Genomic DNA, 18,674 nt, shown 5'->3' with positions numbered 1-18,674 from the left:
ATATTCAGTGTCATCTATGAATCCACTTAACTAAGCAAACATAAACAGTTAAATAGTCGTCTAAATAAACGAGTGAGACCACCACTTGCAAGCCCTATGTGCAGTATTCCTCCCTTGAGATATCTGGCTCACTGTATCTGACACACAACTATTTACTTTATAGACAGAGTCAAGGCACCAATGTCAGTGTACAAGAAAAGTAGTAATGATGTTAAATTTTTTGAGGAAAAAGAGATATGTGGAAGTTTTGAATATTTTCTTCCTACACTTCAGTGGATACCCTTGAAGTGTAAACACCCCACTCTAGAGAACAACATGGAACATCACTGTAGCCCTTTTTTTTTTTTGAAGATGAGTCTCGCTCTGTTGCCCAGGCTGGAGTGCAGTGGCGTGATCTCGGCTCACTGCCAAGTTCCGCCTCCTGGATTCACACCATTCTCCTGCCTCAGCCTCCCGAGTAGCTGGGACTATAGGCACCCGCTAACATGCCTGGCTAATTTTCCATGTGCCCCTACACAGTTTTAGGTAATCATTCTAACATAACTTACAGATATAACACTTTAAAACCCTCTATGACTTTCACTATCAAATTAATGCACCATCCTGGGCTATTGTGTGGTAGTACAGGTTGATGTCATGTGTCATCTCCAATGAGAGATCACTGGAGGAAGAGATTTTTACCTATTCTGTCGCATGGAATCTAGCATGATTTTAGAAAATATAAACGAATGAAGATTTCTGTTCTCTTTTCTCAGCTTTTACAAAGTCTGGCTCCAGAGTTGCTAGATTATTTCTGAGACACTTAAATGTATATAGACTTACATGCTTTGTATCTGTCAAAGCCTGTGTTAGAATTTAATTTAGAATGTTGTTTACAAAACCATAGGAATTTCAAAATGGAAATGTTCCCAAGAAAGTTTACAAGAGAAAGAAGAAGAAATCTATCTGGTTGGAGAGGCAAAAGCCAGTATTAGCAAGGAGGGGAAATAATTACATTGTCTTTCTTATAAACAACTTGGTAGTTTCTTCCATTTTTATAAGATGAGTAATGAGCACTGATGAATTAAATGGATTTGCTCTTTCCCCCTTATAGGAAAAGGCATTAATAGCTGCTCAGCTGGACAATGCCATTGAGAAGGAATTACTGGAGAGACTGAAACAAGATACGGTGAGAAAGCCATTAGCTTTGGGGTACTGAAATTTTAAGTGGTAGTATGTTGCTAAGACATATTGGGAATTTTTTTTTTTTTTTTTTGAGATGGAGTCTTGCTTTGTCGCCCAGGTTAGAGTGCAGTGGTGCAATCTCGGCTCACTGCAACCTCTGCCTCCCGAGTTCAAGCAATTCTCCTGCCTCAGCCTCCCGAGTAGTTGGGATTACAGGCACCGCCACTGCACCCAGCTAATTTTTGTATTTTTAGTAGAGACGGGGTTTCACCATCTTGGCCAGGCTGGTCTTGAACTCCTGACCTCGTGAGCCACTGTGCCTGGCTGGGAAATGTTTTTTAACATGATATGAAGATCTCCACTCGAATTTTATCCCTGGAATAAAATAAATCCATATCGGCCTGGCTTCCTTGCTTTAATTAATGCAAGCACATAAAATGCTTTGGTTACCCCTTGATACTCCATTCACTATAAGAGACCTTTCCCTTTTTGCCATTATTCTCAGCTCCATTCCCCAAGACAACAATTCCAGATTTCTGTATAAAAGCCATGGGGTTTTGCTTCTCCTACATATTACCCTAGTCTTTTAAGGCTCTTTGAAATAAGTTTTTATTCTCTTTTTAAAAATTAGTGTTGTTTATACAGACAACATGACTAAAGTATGCTTTTTCCTTATTATTTCCCCTTGTCAGCAAAATTACATTTGTCCCAATGCATGGGTTTTGTAGACTATTACATTTTAAATTATTTTAAAATGTAACTCCATAGAAGTTACCTATTTGATACTAACTGCAGATGATTTAAATGTTCAAAAGAACATGCTTTTTTAAGACACTGCTGGCTCTACACTTAAAAATATTACTCATCAAATTAAGTATTCTGATTTAATCACTGAGGAAAAAATAATATTCTCCACAGACAGTGGAACTTCAAGTGTAATATCCAAATGTAGTTAAAGCCAGTCTGTGTTTATGTTCTTCAGTATGGCGACATCTACAACTTCCCCATTCATGCCTTCGACAAAGCCCTGGAACAACAGGAGGCAGAGAGTGACTCTTCAGATACTGAGGAAAAAGATGATGAAGATGATGATGAGGAAGTAAGTCTTGTTTTTGTTTTGCCAAACCTACTAGATACCATTTGTATAAAACTGAGAAACAGAATATCATCTTTAGTCCGCTAACCAAAAATGATATGTCTTCTTTTTTCTTTCATGTGATTAATTTTGGTTTAGCACTGGTTGCTCTGTTCTTCAGGCTAACCAACAAACCATTAACAGTTTTAGTCTTAATTTATTGGTCTTCTAAAATTGTTCCTGCAAGGTGACAAATTATAAAGCCTTTCCTGTCTATATCTAGTTTTTAACCATAATGAGGATGTTTTATTGCTAATAATTTAAGTCAAGAATAAGAATGATCTGGTAGCCCTAAAATTTTTAAAATTCAGAAGCATTAAATTTAGAAAGAACTAAATTTTCATTGCCTAGTGAAAAGACTGTGGTTCTCATTATGTTATTTTGTACTTAGATGTCTAATCTGAATCTTCATTATGTATTCTGAACCTAACAGTTATGTTTTATTTATAGGATGTGGGGAAAAGAGAATTTGTCGAAGATGGTGAGGTAGATGAGAGTGACATAAGTGATTTTGAGGTGAGCTTTATGGGTAAAAAGATTGTCCTTTGGCCTGCAGCAAAAAAAAAAAAAAACAAAACAGGGAGGTGGCCAGGCACCGTGGTTCACTCCTATAATTGCAGCACTTTGGGAGGCCAAAATGGGAGGATTGTTTGAGCTCAGGAGTTCGAGACCAGCCTGAACAACATAGTGAGACCTCATCTCTAAAAAAAAAAAATTTTTTTTTTTTTTAGATGAAGTTTCGCTCTGTAGCTCAGGCTAGAGTGCCATAGCGCAATCTGGGCTCATCGCAGCCTCAGCCTCCCGGGTTCAAGCAATTCTCCTCCTTCAGCCTCCCAAGTAGCTGGAATTACAGGCATGTGCCACTCCACCCGGCTAATTTTTTGTATTTTTAGTAGACACTGGGTTTCACCATGTTGGCCAGGCTAGTCTAGAACTCCAGACCTCTGGTAATCTGCCTGCCTCAGTCTCCCAAAGTGCTAAGATTAGAGGCATGAGCCACAGGGCCTGGCCTAAAATTTTTTAAAAATCATGACCAGGCGTGGTGGCTCACGCCTATAATCCTAGCACTTTGGGAGGCCGAGGTGGGCGGATCACATGAGGTCAGGAGTTCGAGACCAGCCTGGCCAACATAGCAAAACCCCGTGTCTACTAAAAATACAAAAATTAGCTAGGTATGGTGGTGCATGCCTGTAATCCCTGCTACTTGGGAGGCTGAGGCAGAAGAATCGCTTGAACCTAGGAGATGGAGGTTGCAGTGAGCTGAGAGCGCACCACTACACTCCAGCCTGGGCAACAGAGTGAGACTCCGTCTCCAAAAATAAAAATAAAAAAAAATTAAAATTCAGCTGGATGTGGTGGCGGTTGCCTGTAGTCCCAGCTACTCAGGAAGCTGAGGTGGGAGGATTGCTTGACTACAGCAGTTTGAGGCTGCAGTGAGCCATGACTATGCCACTGCACTCCTGCTTGGGCAACAGAGCAAGACCCTGTCTCAAAAAAAAAAAAAAAAAATTAAAGGGACGATTTCTGAACACAGACATAGACAAATCAATGCCCTAGTCTGTTCTAGATTGAGGGGACAATGAAGGGAGTTTGGAGAAATCTAATGTTTTCCCTCTTCGTTTATCTTTTCTCTCCCCGTAATAGGATATGGATAAACTGGATGCCAGCAGTGATGAAGATCAGGATGGTAAATCCTCCAGTGAGGAGGAGGAAGAAAAGGCCCTTAGTGCGAAACACAAAGGCAAAACGCCCTTGAGAGGACCACTGCGGAGAAAACGAGCCTATGTGGAAATAGAATACGAGCAGGAGACAGAGCCCATGGCCAAAGCCAAAACCACGTGATTTCCCTTTCAGCATTTATACCCAGGACTGAACATGCAGAACTGTTGTTTTTTTTTTTTTTTTTTTTTTTTATCTTAAACACATACACACCTCCAGTTTTTGCTCTTTTGTGTTGCATTGAACACAATATTTGTGTTTTTATTATTTATGCCACGTCAGTGGGGCAAGAAATCTGGAGTGAGTGAAGAAAGCTAAGTTGTGAACAAGAGTGTTTTTATAGCATATGTGTTGAAGTAACAGCTTGTGCCTGAGAAACTTAACAGATGAGTTCTTGAATCTGGGATGAGATGACGGATGTAAATATTTCTAAATTTTAAATGCTACATTACTTGGTGTCCTTTTTTCTCCCAAACTTTATTTAGAAATGGAAGGAGTTCAATTTTTTCTTGTTCTACTTTCCCTACTCTTATGGAGGTAAAAGGAAAGAAAGAAGGAAAAAGCAGCTTTCACTTACAAAGTTTTGTGTAAAAATATCTTTTTTTCTTAAATAACTCCATTCATACAAATTGGGATGGGAAGAAAATCCTTTCCTCTTGGGAAAGTAATACAAGTCTTAAGTTCCATCGTAGGGTGCGCCTTCAGAAACCTGCTGCACTTTTCTGATACAGTTCACCACTTTTCTGTCTTCACAGCTTTGGGGAATTTTGGCCAGGAGACCCTGAAACATGAAACCAAACAGGCTTTGATTTTTTTTTTTTTAATTACTTTTTTCCCCTTTTGCTTGATTCTTCTTCCTTGGTATCATATTCAAAGGAGGAAAGAATGGATGACACTTGGGGACAGGTCACTAAGCAGAATAGGTATTAGTTGGTTTTTTATTATTTTTAAATTTATATAGCTCTCATGTATTGAAGGTGTTACTTTAAAAACTGTGTTAATGTACTTGCAAATCTGCTGGCTCACGAAACAGCAGAATTCCAGCCAAGGCAAATTCAGTTGGATCTAGGGCTTGAAAACTGCCCAAGATTAAAGAGCTAAGATGAAATAGTTTGAATAAACTGGTAAAATAACAATTCATACTATCTCTACATATTTTTAGGATATGAATTTTTTTTTCCTGCTGGGTAGATTGTCCAGTGAGTTATGGCATGAATTTCTTTTCATGCTACCTTCAATCTTCAACTAAAGATTTCTAAAAGGGGTAAGAAATGAGGCAATAGTTTATTAAATACATAGAAGTACACAGCTATTATATGCTGTGGCTTTGAGAAGTTAACTTTTGTGGGATATGAAACCAAAGGAAGAATTTCCATGTAGATAAATTAAGAATAGGGAAAAACATCTACCTAAAAGATGGTTGTCCCTAAAAAACTGGAAACATCTGAAATGCTCTATTTATGTTATTATTCCTGGGAGCTTATAGCCCATTATTTTTACTTTTTTTGTTTTAATTCAGAAGACTAGAACAGAACTTAAATTTTACAAACTTTTGATCATAATGCTTTTGCCCATTCTGTCTCGTCCTTCGCCCCAGTGACACGTGCTGATCCTCCTGCCTTTAGTTCTAAATGGTTCTGAATAGCTTTAAAAGATGAATAAGAAGAAAGATCAAGCTCTTTTGAGGCTAGAGGGCTCATATGGAGATCTAAAACCCTCCATGTTCATTTCCAGACTTGGTCAGGCACATACATAGTAAATTATAATCAATCATGGGAATTACATAAGGATAATGAGGCCCAACTGAAACCAAGTTTCAGTCTGCCTTACCTTTACCCGTCCTTGAGAACAGCGGTCCAGGAGAATCAGGCAGTCTGTGGCCTCCTGTAGCAGGGCGCTCTTAACAGACTCAGGTGTAAGGTTTGGATCCCTTGCTACATCACAAATCAGTTTCAAGAGGGCCTTCAGTAAGACCACAAGTCTGCAGGAAACTCTGGAATCAGGAAGAAAAGCTATGTTCATACTCTAAATCTGGATATTAAAATTGGAAGAGACTTCAAAGACTGTCAAGTGGAAAGCTATCATTTCCTAAATTAAGGAACTTAGGTCAAAGTTAAATGAAAAAGACCTAAAAGCAGAACCAAAGACAGCCTCTAGATTTCTTACCCTCAAGTCTCCTGTTAGCATACTGCCTATACACACAGACACACCCTCTGCCACACTGCTCTCTTCCTTCCTTCCAGAAGCTTGGTTCTACTGTAAGCAACAGCTCCTTCATGGGCTGAGAAGGGGAAACCAGGATCTCCCCAATCAAGGGCCTATACTTTTATTTTTCAACTCTATTAACTGAACTATGCTTGGAGAGAGCCCTGAATCCTTTAACTTTAATGCCATCTTAGGCCTGGAAGTTAGAGTGAGGGAAATGAGCTTGGCTTCTGGGACTTAGTGTCAAGTTGAATTTTCTGTCATTTAATTTCAGATCCTAGCTCATCATCAGTGAAGTCCAGCCTACTTACTTGTAACTATTAACCTTTCTAAAAGTTTTCGTCGCTCTAGAAATGGACAATGCTAGTGACTGCACAATATTGTGACTGTACTTAATGCCACTGAACTGTACACTTTAAAATGGAAAATTTATATGTATTTTTACCACAATAAACAAAAAACCCTAAAAAAACTTTAATGAAAGGTGGAAAATAATTTAACTTATAATGTGAAAAACAATGTGAAATGTACAATAAATCATATTTATGGACAGATGCGTGACTGGGAGAAAAAAGTTTTCATCTCTTTATCTAAATACTCCTCATTTTCCTATGGTTTGGGTGCCTCTCAGCCCTCGTTATTCAACTTATAATCGGCTCTGTTTTCCATTTCCCATGCTCCACCCCCTCATACACATACGCACATATTCCTTTTCTACCTCCCTACATTTATTCACTCTCCCTTCTTGGAATCTTGGTCTCTGCTCTTTAAAGACCTGACAATCTGATTCGATTTTATTCATCCATTGATTCATTCTCTTCCAGTCCATTCATTCTTTGAATATTTGTATACCTAATACTAGGTACTGAACATACTTTGGGAGAATATAATAGATTTGGTTTTCCGTTATCCTGGAGATTATAATTCCGTAGGGAGAAAGATAGTAAACAAATGCAACCTAGTTACCAATATGACTAAGGGAAAGGTTGTCATGGGGAAATGTTACTCTAGATTCCTTGCACATTTATAAGGAAGTGAGAGAATACGGTGCAGAATAGCTACTGTATGTTGTTGGGGCACTAGATTCTCTGGCTGAATTCAATTTTCAGCTATGCAAGAGATGCTTCTGCTGACTCCACAGTTTGGGTTCCAGTTCCTGACACCTACCTCAAGCCAGAGTTGGAATGATTTCCAAGCAAGTATATCCTACATTAGTATGCTTTTTTTAAATTTTTATTTTATTTTTTATATTTTGAGACAGAGTCTTGCTCCGTCACCCAGTCTGGAGTGCAGTGGTTCCATCGCACCTCACTGCAACCTCTGCCTCCTGGGTCCAAGTGATTTTACTGCTTCAGCCTCCTGAGTAGCTGGGACTACAGGTGCGCGCCACCATGCCCGGCTAAGTTTTGTATATTTAGTAAAGACAGGGTTTCACCATATTGGCCAGGCTGGTCTTGAACTCCTGACCTCAGGTGATCCACCAGCCTTGCCCTCCCAAAGTGCTGGGATTACAGGCTGAGCCACCGCACCTGGCCTCTAGATTGGTGTTCTGATCACTGCTCTGCAGATGTTAAATGATGTGCTATGAAGTACTCTATTCTCAATTAGATTTAAAGAACATTAGGATTAACAAAGTTAAGCAAATGTTTTATTGCAACACTTCTAAATGACCTTTAATCTTCTAATACACATTCTAAATCTAGAGAGAGGTACAACCTGTATGGTTTCCCAACCTATTTGACCACAGAATTTTTTTTTTTTTCCTGTGGGGCATCAAAGAGTACCTAGATGGAGATTCTGCAAAACACCAATCTAAACCATTCTTAAGATATATAGCCAGGCACAGTGGCCCACGCCTATAATCCCAGCACTTTAGGAGGCTGAGGCGGGCGGATCACGAGGTCAGGAGTCCGAGACCAGCCTGGCCAACATGGTGAAACACCATCTCTACTAAAAATTAAAAAAAAATTAGCCAGGCATGGTGGAGGGCACCTGTAATCCCAGCTACTCAGGAGGCTGAGGCAGGAGAATCACTTGAATCCAGGAGGCAGAGGTTGCAGTGAGCTGAGATCGCGCCACTGCACTCCGGCCTGGGTGACAGAGCAATACTCCATCTCAAAAACAAAAACAAAAAAAAAGGCTGGGCATGGTGGCTCACGCCTGTAACCCCAGCACTTTGGGAGGCCAAGGCGGGTGGATTACAAGGTCAGGAGTTCAAGACCAGCCTGGCCAACGTAGTGAAACCCCATCTCTACTGAAAATACAAAAAATTAGCTGGGCCTGGCGGTGGGCGCCTGTAATCCCAGCTACTTGGGAGACTGAGGTAGAAGAATCACTTGAACCCAGGAGGCAGAGGTTGCAGTGGGCAGAGATCGCGCCACTGGACTCCAGCCTGGGCGACAGTGTGAGACTCCGTCTCAAAAAAAAAAAAATACTAGAGTTTCAAAGAGAAGCGATTTAACAGTGTCAGAATCTGGAACTGATACCTGGTAAAAGAGTCAACTATGAGCACCTCAAGTAACTATAGTATATTTTATCTTTCTAATGCCATTTTCTCAGTTTAAAATCCTATAGGTGTGTGAAAATGGGAGGTATTCAAATACATAGTATACATTTAATACTTTGTACTGAATGTATTAAATACATCCAAGCAAGTTCTCAAGAGAAAATCGGCTGAGTTTTGCACCTTAAGGCTGCTATTACCTGGGCCAAGTATGTTGCATGAGAAGTTTTAGGGTTTCCAGTATCTTCAGTCTAGCTTCCTCCTCAGGTCCATCATAAACCTCCAGATAACCAATGATGACTCTCTCCAGCCTCTTTAAGTGCCGGACAGTTAGGATCCCCAACCTAAAGATGAAAGAGAAAATATGACGCCAGTGCAGTGGCTCATGCCTGTAATCCCAGTACTTTGGGAGGCTGAGGTGGGAGGATTGCTTGAGGCCAGGAGCTCGAGAGCAGCTCAAGCAACATAGCGAGATCCTGTCTGTATAAAATAATAATAAATAAAAGCCCAGGGCCTCACCTGTTCACGAAAGCCGGCAGGTTTCTTGCGTAGGTCCTGCGTAAAAGGAGGCGGTGCTCTGGCTCCATGTGGGTCAGGATCAGCCGCAGGACCTCATCACAATGGGTGGTGGGTCGAGCTCCATCTCCTTTCCAGTGCAGGGTTTTCTCCAGGATGGGGAATAAATCCAGCAGACACAGGAGCACAGCCTAGGAGGAAGGAATGGAAGGACGGTGCATAGTTCATCCATTTGCATTTACAATACTCACTGACTTCTCTAGAACTTCATTAATCTACCGTCCTTAGGGTCCGTACCAGAGAATTCTAAGATACTAGTAATCATATATGAACTGCACATTACTTTACATTTTCAAACTTTTTTACATTCTTAATCTCCATCTGACAGTCTCAAATCAATACATTCTCCTCAGGACCATTCTTTGCTAATTTATAAAATAGGAAAAATGGCAGAGCTGGGACTTTAATCCAGATTTTAGGAATCTAAGTCTACTGTTACTATGTCACTAAGTCTAAGTGACTTAGTGATACATGATATTTACACTTTTTTTTTTTTTTTTTGTGAGACAGAATCACTCTGTCAGCTAGGCTGAAGGACAGTGGTGCAATCTTGGCTCACTGCAACCTCCGCTTCTCAGGCTCAAGCGATTCTCGTGCCTCAGCCACCTAACTAGTTGGGACTACAGGTGTGCACCACCACACTTAGCTAACTTTTCTATTTTTTAGTAGAGACAGAGTTTCACCATCCTGGCCTCAAGTGATCCACTCGCCTTGGCTTCCTAAAGTGCTAGGATTTATGCCTAGGCCAGGGGTATCCAATCTTTTGGCTTCCCTGGGTCACAGTGGAAGAAGAATTGTCTTGGGCTACATATAAAATACACTAACACTAATGACAGCTGATGAGCTTTAAAAAAAAATGCAAAAAAAATCTTACAACATTTTAAGAAAGTTTACAGATTTGTGTTGGGCTGCACGCAAAGCCATCTTGGGATGCATGCAGGCCATGGGTTGGACAAGCTTGGTTCAGGTACTTCCTTTTAATTTCCTGAGACCTTTGGTTTTTCTCTTGGTGTTTTGGCTTTTTAAAATTTATTTTCTCTACCACCTTAAGAACCCCAGCCTTTCTGGCTGTTACAATCTGGATTCTCAATACCCAGTATTTAAAATACTGTAAAAAGAAAAAGAGGCTGGGTGCAGTGGCCTATGCCTGTAATCCTAGTATCTTGGGAAGCCAAGGCGGGCGGATCACTTGAGGTCAGGAGTTTGAGACCAGGCTGGGCAACAAGGCAAAACCCCGTCTCTGCTAAAAATACAAAAATTAGCTGGGCATGGTGGCACCTGCCTGTAATCCCAGCTACTAGGGAGGCTGAGGCAGAAGGATCGCTTGAACCTGGGAGGCGAAGGTTGCAATGCGCCAAGATCGCGCCACTGTACTCCGGCCTGCATGACAGAGCAAGACTCCACCTCCAAAAAAATAAATTAAATTAAATAAAAATAAAAATAAAGGCAGCAGGGTGGTGAGGGGGAAAGGAGGGAAGTAAGGCATAAAAAAGAAACAACATTGCTTCCACCTCTCATTTTATATAACTTGTTTCTTCTGTCTTTGGAGTTTCTTTCTCCCTCCTAAGAAACTTTTACTTATTCATCCTTCATAAAGCTAAGTATCACCTCCTTCCCAAAACCTCCTGAAGTCAACCCAAACCTAGTTAGTTACCTATTGCTTGAAAGCCACTGCACCTTTTTTTTTTCTTTTTTTTTTTGAGATGTAGTTTCGCTCTCGTTGCCCAGGCTGGAGGGCAATGGCATGATCTCGGCTCACTGCAACCTCTGCCTCCTGGGTTCAAGCAATTTTCCTGCCTCAGCCTCCTGAGTAGCTGGGATTAGAGGCATGCGCCACCATGCCTGGCTAATTTTGCATTTGTTTTTTAGACGGAGTGTCACTTTGTCACCAGGCTGGAGTGCAGTGGCGCGATCTTGGCTCACCGCAACCTCCGCCTCCCGGGTTCAAGCAATTCTCCTGCCTCAGCCTTCCGAGTAGCTGTGACTACAGACACGTGCCACCATGCCCGGCTAATTTTTTGCATTTTTAGTAGAGATGGGATTTCACCATGTTAGCCAGGATGGTCTCGATCTCCCGACCTCATGATCCGCCCACCTCAGCCTCTCAAAGTGCTAGGATTACAGATGTGAGCAACCATGCCCAGCAATTTTGCATTTTTAGTAGAACGGGGTTTCTCCATGTTGGTCAGGTTGGTCTTGAACTCCCAACCTCAGGTGGTCTGCCTGCCTCAGCCTCCCAAAATGCTGGGATTACAGGCGTGAGCCCTTGCGCCTGGCCACCCACTGTGCTTTATACAAACCTCTTCTAATGCAGTTATCATTCTGTACTGTATATATATGTAGACATCTAAGTACATATACATAAATGTCTTTTCCAAAGCTTATCTTAAAGCCAAAAATCCCTATGCGTTCATTTACTCTTGGAACCATGTCTGTTGGATGAAATAATAAATCACACTCCAATATCTAACATGCAAGAAGTTTCAAGTGTGTGTGCTGATATAAGGCAAAACAGAACACTTAACTAATAAAAATAGACTTTTTCAGACATAAAGCTGCCCCCAAAGTAATGTACTTTTTTTTTTTTTTTTTTGAGATGGAGTCTCGCTCTGTCACCCAGGCTGGAGTGCTGTGGCATGATCTTGGCTCACTGCAACCTCCACCTCCCGGGTTCAAGAAATTCTCCTGACTCAGCCTCCTGAGTAGCTGGGACTACAGGCACGTGCCACCACGCCTGGCTAATTTTTTGTGTTTTTAGTAGAGGCGGGGTTTCACCATATTAGCCAGGATGGTCTTGATCTCCTGACCTCGTGATCCGCCCGCCTCGGCCTCCCAAAGTGCTGGGATTTACAGGTGTGAGCCACAGTGCCAGGCTTTTTTTTTTTTTTTAAATTGAGATGGAGTCTCGCACTGTCACCCAGGCTGGAGTGCACTGACGTGACCTCAGCTCACTGCAACCTCCGCCACCCGGGTTCAAATGATTCTTGTGCCTCAGCCTCCTGAGTAGTAGGGACTACAGATGCACAACATCATGCCCGGCTAATTTTTTTGTATTTTTAGTAGAGATGGGGTTTTGGCATGTCAGCCAGGCTGGTCTCGAACTCCTGACCTCAGGTGATCTGCCTCCCTCAGCCTCCCAAAGTGCTGGGATTACAGGAGTGAGCCACCATGCCCAGCCCAAAGTAATATACAATTGACTCAGATGAATAAAAAACACTGTCTTATCTGTGGAGACTCAGGAATGTGGAGGCCTGCTTGGTGCTGAGATATTTTTAACTTGGCAACGCTTTTAGTTATCATCCTCACTTTCCAAGGCAGGAAAATGTCTCTCAATTACTACTACTCACACAATGCAACTTTCTACTCAAATTCAGAGAATCCAGACACAGTTATGAAGAAATCATACTATTACCTGAATGAGGTGGTGCTCTGGCGTGTACAGGTGGTTGGAAATGGCATGGTATAGGACCTGGGCTCTGTTATACTGGAGCAAATCAGCAGCTGGCTGCAACCAGACAAATCGTCAAATTAAAAGAATAGTTTCCCAAGATTGGCAAATGTTGACTATCTTTGAAATTGGATTATGGGTATGAAGCATGAAGTACATGCCATCCCAAAATATGCATGATTGTTTCGAGTTGAAAATATTGCAGAAACTGTAGATTCAGAAAGGGTGAGCTGACTTGTCTCTTTCTGCATGCAGCAAGTGATAAAAGATTCCTCTGGGTGGGGTATGCTTTCCATACCAGGGTAAGAAAACAGCCCTTACAGAGACTTGGAATTGAAGGCTGCAATGGACCTACATAAACTGAACAAAGTAACCTTTATCTTCCACCTATCCATCCCCCCACCACCTACAACCATATATCTCCTAGTGACTACCCTAGAGCCAAGCATGGTGACTCACACCTGTAACCCCAGCACTTTGGAAGGCCAAGGTGAGAGGCTCACTTAAGGCCAAGTTCGACAGCAGCCTGGGCAACAGAGCAAGACCCTGTCTCTACCAAAAAAAAAATTAAAAAATTAGTTGGCCTGGTGGTGCATGCCTGTAGTCCCAGCTACTTGGGAGGCTGAGGTGGGAGGATCACTTGAGCCCAGGGGGTTGAGGCTGCAGTGAGCTATGATTGTGCCACTGCACTCTAGCCTGGGTAACAGAGCAAGACCCTGTCTCAAAAAAAAAAAAAAAAAAAGGAAAATGTACTGCCCCTAGCCACATTTTCTTTGTCCTGTCATTTTTTCTGACAGGACAAAGAAAATGTGGCTAGCGGTAGTAAAAAAAAAAAAAAAAAAAAAAAAAAAAAAAAAAAAAAGATGAAAAATTTATCATTCTTAGTCTAAAAAGTATAAAAGCATATTGCTTTGGCCACTTCTTCAGAATACTCTCTCTTGTGAAGATCCCCATGTACACGTAAAACTAATAAAATGTGTATAGTTTCCTCTTGCTAATCTGCCTGTTGTCAATTTGGTTTCTAGATCCAGGAAAAGAGCCCACTAAGAGATAAAAAGGGGGCTGAGGCCAGGCTCACGCCTATAATCAATCCCAGCACTTTAGGAGGCCGAGGTTGGTGGATCACTTGAGGCCAGGAGTTTAAGACCAGCCTGGCCAACATGGTGAGACCCTACCTCTACAAAAAATTTAAAAAAAAGAAAAAGTAGCTGAGCATGGTGGTGCGTTCCTGTAATCCCAGCTACTCTAGAGGCTGACGCACAAGAATCGTTTGAACCCGGGAGGCAGAGGTTGCAGTGAGCTAAGATCACACCACTGCACTCCAGCCTCCAGCGTAAGCGACAGAGCAAGACTCTGCCTCAAAAAAAAAAAAAAAAAAAAAAAAAGGGCAGAGGGGCAGGGTTGGAGGTGATCTCTGGCTCTCCCCTACAGGTACATGGAGATTAATTATACCACTCTCTCTACTTCTGTGTATATTTTAAAAGCTCCATAGTACAAAGTTTTTTTAAAAAAATTTTCCTTGAGTAATAGTTTCCACATTTGGATATAGTCCCTTTCAGGCTCTGATTTCGTTTGTTTTGTTTTCGTCCTTGAAAGTCAACTGTAGGCCGGGCATGGTGGCTCATCTCTGTAATCCCAGCACTTTGGGAGCCCAAGACAGGCAGATCACCTGAGGTCAGGAGTTCGAGACGGACGTGGCCAATATGGTGAAACCCCGTTTCCACTAAAAATACAAAAATTAGCTGGGTGTGGTGGCTGCTACTAGGGAGCCCCAGCTACTAGGGAGGCTGAGGCAAGAGAATCACTTGAACCCGGGAGGCAGAGGCTGCAGTGAGCCAAGATCACACTCCAGCCCGGGCGACAGAGTGATAATGTCTCAAAAAAAAAAAAAAAAAGAAAGAAAGAAAGAAAGAAAGGAAGTAGGCCAGGTGCAGTGGCTCACGCCTGTAATCCCAGCACTTTGGGAGGCTGAGGCTGAGGCAGGTGGATCACAAGGTCAGGAGTTGAAGACCGGCCTGGCCAAGATGGTGAAACCCCATCTCTACTAAAAATACAAAAATTAGTTGGGCATGGTGGCACGCACCTGTAATCCCAGCTACTCGGGAGCCAGAGGCGGAGAAATGCTTAAACCTAAGAGGTGGAGGTTGCAGTGAGCCAAGATCACACCACTGCACTCTAGCCTGGGTGATAGAGTGAGACTCTCTCTCAAAAAAAAAAAAAAAAAAAAAAAAAGAAAGAAAATCAACTGTTGACCAGTTCTCAACATCTGGTTATTCAGTTTGATAATGACCCATGCCTTCCTGTTTCTTCTATAATTATCATTTTAGTTATTACATTACCTATAGGATACAACTTCTACCAGGTGGATAGAGGAAAAATATAAGGAGAAAATACAAATAAGTAAAGCTGAATGACTTAGCATTACTAGAAATGAAGAACAGCCAGGAATGACTCAGTCTGTCCTGTCAACACAGATGACAAGGCAGAGGTTGCTTACCACATTAAGCACAATGTGATGGAGACAGTGTACACCCAGGATTTTGTTCTCAGTCTGATAATCATCTGAAATGACCAATGATGCGGGAAGTACCCTTTCCAGATGCTGGCTCAGCCAGGGCCGAGTGACCTGTTGCAGAGTCCATGAGAAAACATGTTTGATGGCAGGGTTATTCTTCCAGGATTTCCTAAGTGAATACATAGAATTACATTAAGTGACATGGTGATAAGTAGCAAAAAAAAAAAAAAACTACTTCAAGCTAAACAGAGTATTTTCACGTCTTTGAAAAAAAAACACATCGCACATAAGATAACTCTTGATTCTATATCATACATTCTAAGATCCGGATTAAAATAACTTCCATAGCTTACACCAAATAATCACCCAGGGCTTTGGGTCTAAAGCCTATCCAATGAGAAGGAGTCAATTATAACCAGAGCTACATAAAGGACTTATGGTGATGGATGGTGAAGGTATGTTGAGAAGGGAGGGAGGAGTAAAGGAAATGGATTAGTAGTATTACACTAAGGAAACAAATGAATCAATACTTGAACACCTGTTAATCGCTAATAAAGTGAGTGTACACACGACTTAACTAATTCTCAAAATACTTACTGTGTAATAGGTACATTATATTTATTTTGAAATAGAGTCTCACTCTATTGCCCAGGCTGGAGTGCAGTGGCACCATCTGGGTTCACTGCAACCTCTGCCTCCCAGGCTCAAGCGATTCTCCTGCTTCAGCCTCCCGAGTAGATGGGATTACACACTTGCACCACCATACCCGGATAATTTTTATATTTGTAGTAGAGACGGGGTTTCACCATGTTGCCCAGGCTGGTCCTGAATTCCTGGCCTCAAGTGATCTGACAGTCTTGGCCTCCCAAAGTACTGGGATTACAGGTGTCAGCCACCACACTCCGCCAAGTATATTATCTTTATATTAGAAACAAACAGATTCAGAAAACTGTCTAATCTGGTCCTACTCAGAGCAACAAACAGAAGCACGAAACTCAAAATCAAGCCTTTTAATTCCATGTTCCTGGTAAAATGACAGTTACAGATACTTTTTCTCTCATTACTCCAGTGCTAACAAAGTAGCAAGTGGAAACTCATTGAAAGAACTTCAGCTAATAGTAATCTAAAGGTGCTTTTCACTTTTTATCCTAAACATGGCTTTCTTAGCTGATAGTCATCCTTCTCTAACAAGCAGTAATGAGATTCAAGATCCCCAAGTCTAAATTCAAACCATAAGTTTAAATCCTCTCTAAATCCCCCATCCAAATTCTAGTAATTTGTAATTTTTTTTGAGACGATGTCTTGCTCTGTTGCCCAGATTGGAGTGCAGTGGCCCGATCTCAGCTCACTGCAATCTCTGCCTGCTGGTTTCAAGCGATTCTCCTGCCACAGCCTCCCGAGTAGTTTGGATTACAGGCGTCCACCACCATGCCCAGCTAATTTTTGTATTTTTAGTAGAGGTGGGGTTTCACAATGTTGGCCAGGCTGGTCTCGAACTCCTGACCTTAAGTGATCCACCCGCCTCGGCCTCCCAAAGTGGTGGGACTACAGGAGTAAGCCACCTCGCCCGGCCACATTTTGTAATTATTAACTCCAAGTAAGTGGGACAGAATTTCCAATTTTCCTAGGCAGTCGTCCTGAGGGCTGGAAAGAGCATTGGACAACTGAGCCCGAACATCTCAGTTATGACCTCCAATTTGCCACTATCCAGTTATGTCATTTATAGCAAATCACAATGTTTCTGGGCCTTAAGAGATCCGTGGTTACAGCACTCTTATTTTACTGATGAAGAAACTGAGCTTCCTTTGAGGTCTAACGCTATAAAAAATTAAGCTAGGGCAGGCGCAGTGGCTCACGCCTGTAATCCCAGCATTTTGGGAGCCCGAGGCGGGTGGATCACTTGAGGTCAAGAGTTCAAGACCAGCCTGGCCAACATGGTGAAACCCCGCCTCTACTAAAAATACAAAAAAATCAGCCAGGCGTGGTGACGGGCAACTGTAATCCTAGCTACTCCGAAGGCTGACACAGGAGAATCGCTTGAACCCAGGAGGCGGAGGTTGCAGTGAGCTGAGATCGCAACATTGCACTCCACCCTGGGCAACAAGAGTGAAACTCTGTCTCGAAAATAAATAAATAATAAAAAATAAAAATAAAAAACTGTGAGGCTCAAGTCGGTGGCAAAGGGCAGGAGTACTCACTTATTCAAGTCGGGTTTGAGAAGCCCTAGTATCACCGAAAATCTCCCTTTCTCATCTGCATTTTCTCCATGTAGGAATCCTGCCACAGAACCGCATTCAGTAACTTGAAGCAGTGAGGTGAGCACCTCTCTAGCAACTTCCCGAGATCTCGGAGTAGTCCATGGTTGCTCCAAGCTGTGTGTGATGGCAAAAATATAAACGGGTCCTGCCAAGTGATGCAGGCCCGTCTGCCATGCAGGGCCGACCAGGGAATTCTTAGCAGTCTCAACTTTCCCTAACAGCTTAAGAAACAGTAACCCAACTTGGGCTGCTTTCTCGGCCGCTTCGGAGTGCCCATCACCTCCACCTTCCTCCTCCTTGGAGGGGGCTGCATACTTCTCCAGGGCTTTTGCTACCTGCCCCAGTGTCTCCGGCATTCCGCGGAGCCGTGCACCAGTCCCCTCAAATAACCTATCAAATTCTGTGGCTTCTATTAGATCACCGAGGTCTTTAAGAACTACATCTTTTACGTTGCCTCGTCGTGCCTCCGGGCGGGCAAGACAGTGTAAAATCTTGGAGAAGGCCTGTCCAAGGGCGGAGTGAGACAACTCCCCGGACAAAGAAGAGTCTTCCTGCGATGGGGCTTCCAGAGCGCTGTCAAGCTCCATTCCTAACTGCAGCACCAGAAGGCTGGTCTCTCCCACAGGACGAGGATGGAGGCGGGGAGGGATCCGTTGAAGAGGGAAGGAGCGATCACCCAAAGAGAACTAAAATCAAATAAAATAAAACAGAGAGATGTCTTGGAGGAGGGGGCGAGTCTGACCGGGATAAGAATAAAGAGAAAGGGTGAACCCGGGAGGCGGAGTTTGCAGTGAGCCGAGATCGCGCCACTGCACTCCAGCCTGGGCGACAGAGTGAGACTCCGTCTCAGTAAAAAAAAAAAAAAAAAGAATAAAGAGGAAGGGACGCAAGAAAGGGAAAGGGGACTCTCAGGGAGTAAAAGAGTCTTACACTTTTAACAGTGACGTTAAAAGACTACTGTTGCCTTTCTGAAGACTAAAAAGAAAAAAAACTTAAAAGTTTAAAGAAATAAACTTCTGAGCCATGTCACCAACGTAACCACCGCCAGGTACCTGCAACGGCTCGCGCCCGCCGGTGTCTAACAGGATCCGGACCTAGCTCATATTGCTGCCGCAAAACGCAAGGCTAGCTTCCGCCAGTACTGCCGCAAC

General features: G+C 42.6%; 2 protein-coding genes across 6 annotated transcripts in view; one reads left to right on the top strand and one right to left on the bottom strand.

Annotated features, from left to right (window-relative positions):
- MAK16 (MAK16 homolog) overlaps positions 1 to 6,777 on the top strand; it is a 17,429-nt gene extending 10,652 nt beyond the window's left edge. The window contains exons 7-10 of the mRNA XM_004046871.5: positions 1,094 to 1,168; positions 2,147 to 2,263; positions 2,750 to 2,815; positions 3,944 to 6,777. Of these exons, the coding sequence (XP_004046919.2) occupies positions 1,094 to 1,168; positions 2,147 to 2,263; positions 2,750 to 2,815; positions 3,944 to 4,141 (456 nt within the window). The 3' untranslated portion in view covers positions 4,142 to 6,777. The remainder of the gene's footprint in view (positions 1 to 1,093; positions 1,169 to 2,146; positions 2,264 to 2,749; positions 2,816 to 3,943) is intronic.
- TTI2 (TELO2 interacting protein 2) lies at positions 4,477 to 18,674 on the bottom strand. 5 transcript variants are annotated; one of them, XM_019032579.4, is made up of 8 exons: positions 18,576 to 18,674; positions 17,464 to 18,209; positions 15,248 to 15,434; positions 12,715 to 12,807; positions 9,246 to 9,433; positions 8,927 to 9,070; positions 5,849 to 6,011; positions 4,477 to 4,799 (listed from the first exon to the last, which is right to left on the bottom strand). In XM_019032579.4, the coding sequence occupies exons 2-8, from the start codon at positions 18,108 to 18,110 to the stop codon at positions 4,695 to 4,697; spliced, it is 1,527 nt and encodes a 508-aa protein (XP_018888124.2). In that variant the 5' UTR covers positions 18,111 to 18,209; positions 18,576 to 18,674; the 3' UTR covers positions 4,477 to 4,694. The 5 variants fall into 5 exon arrangements, with proteins under 5 accessions (XP_018888124.2, XP_004046921.2, XP_018888126.2 ...); XM_004046873.5 differs by having other exon boundaries at positions 18,454 to 18,663; XM_019032581.4 differs by lacking the exon at positions 12,715 to 12,807 and having other exon boundaries at positions 18,576 to 18,659.

The sequence above is a fragment of the Gorilla gorilla genome, chromosome 7 (genome assembly GCF_029281585.2).
Source record: "Gorilla gorilla gorilla isolate KB3781 chromosome 7, NHGRI_mGorGor1-v2.1_pri, whole genome shotgun sequence".
NCBI lineage: Eukaryota > Metazoa > Chordata > Mammalia > Primates > Hominidae > Gorilla > Gorilla gorilla.
This window is presented reverse-complemented; position numbering and strand designations above follow the sequence as displayed.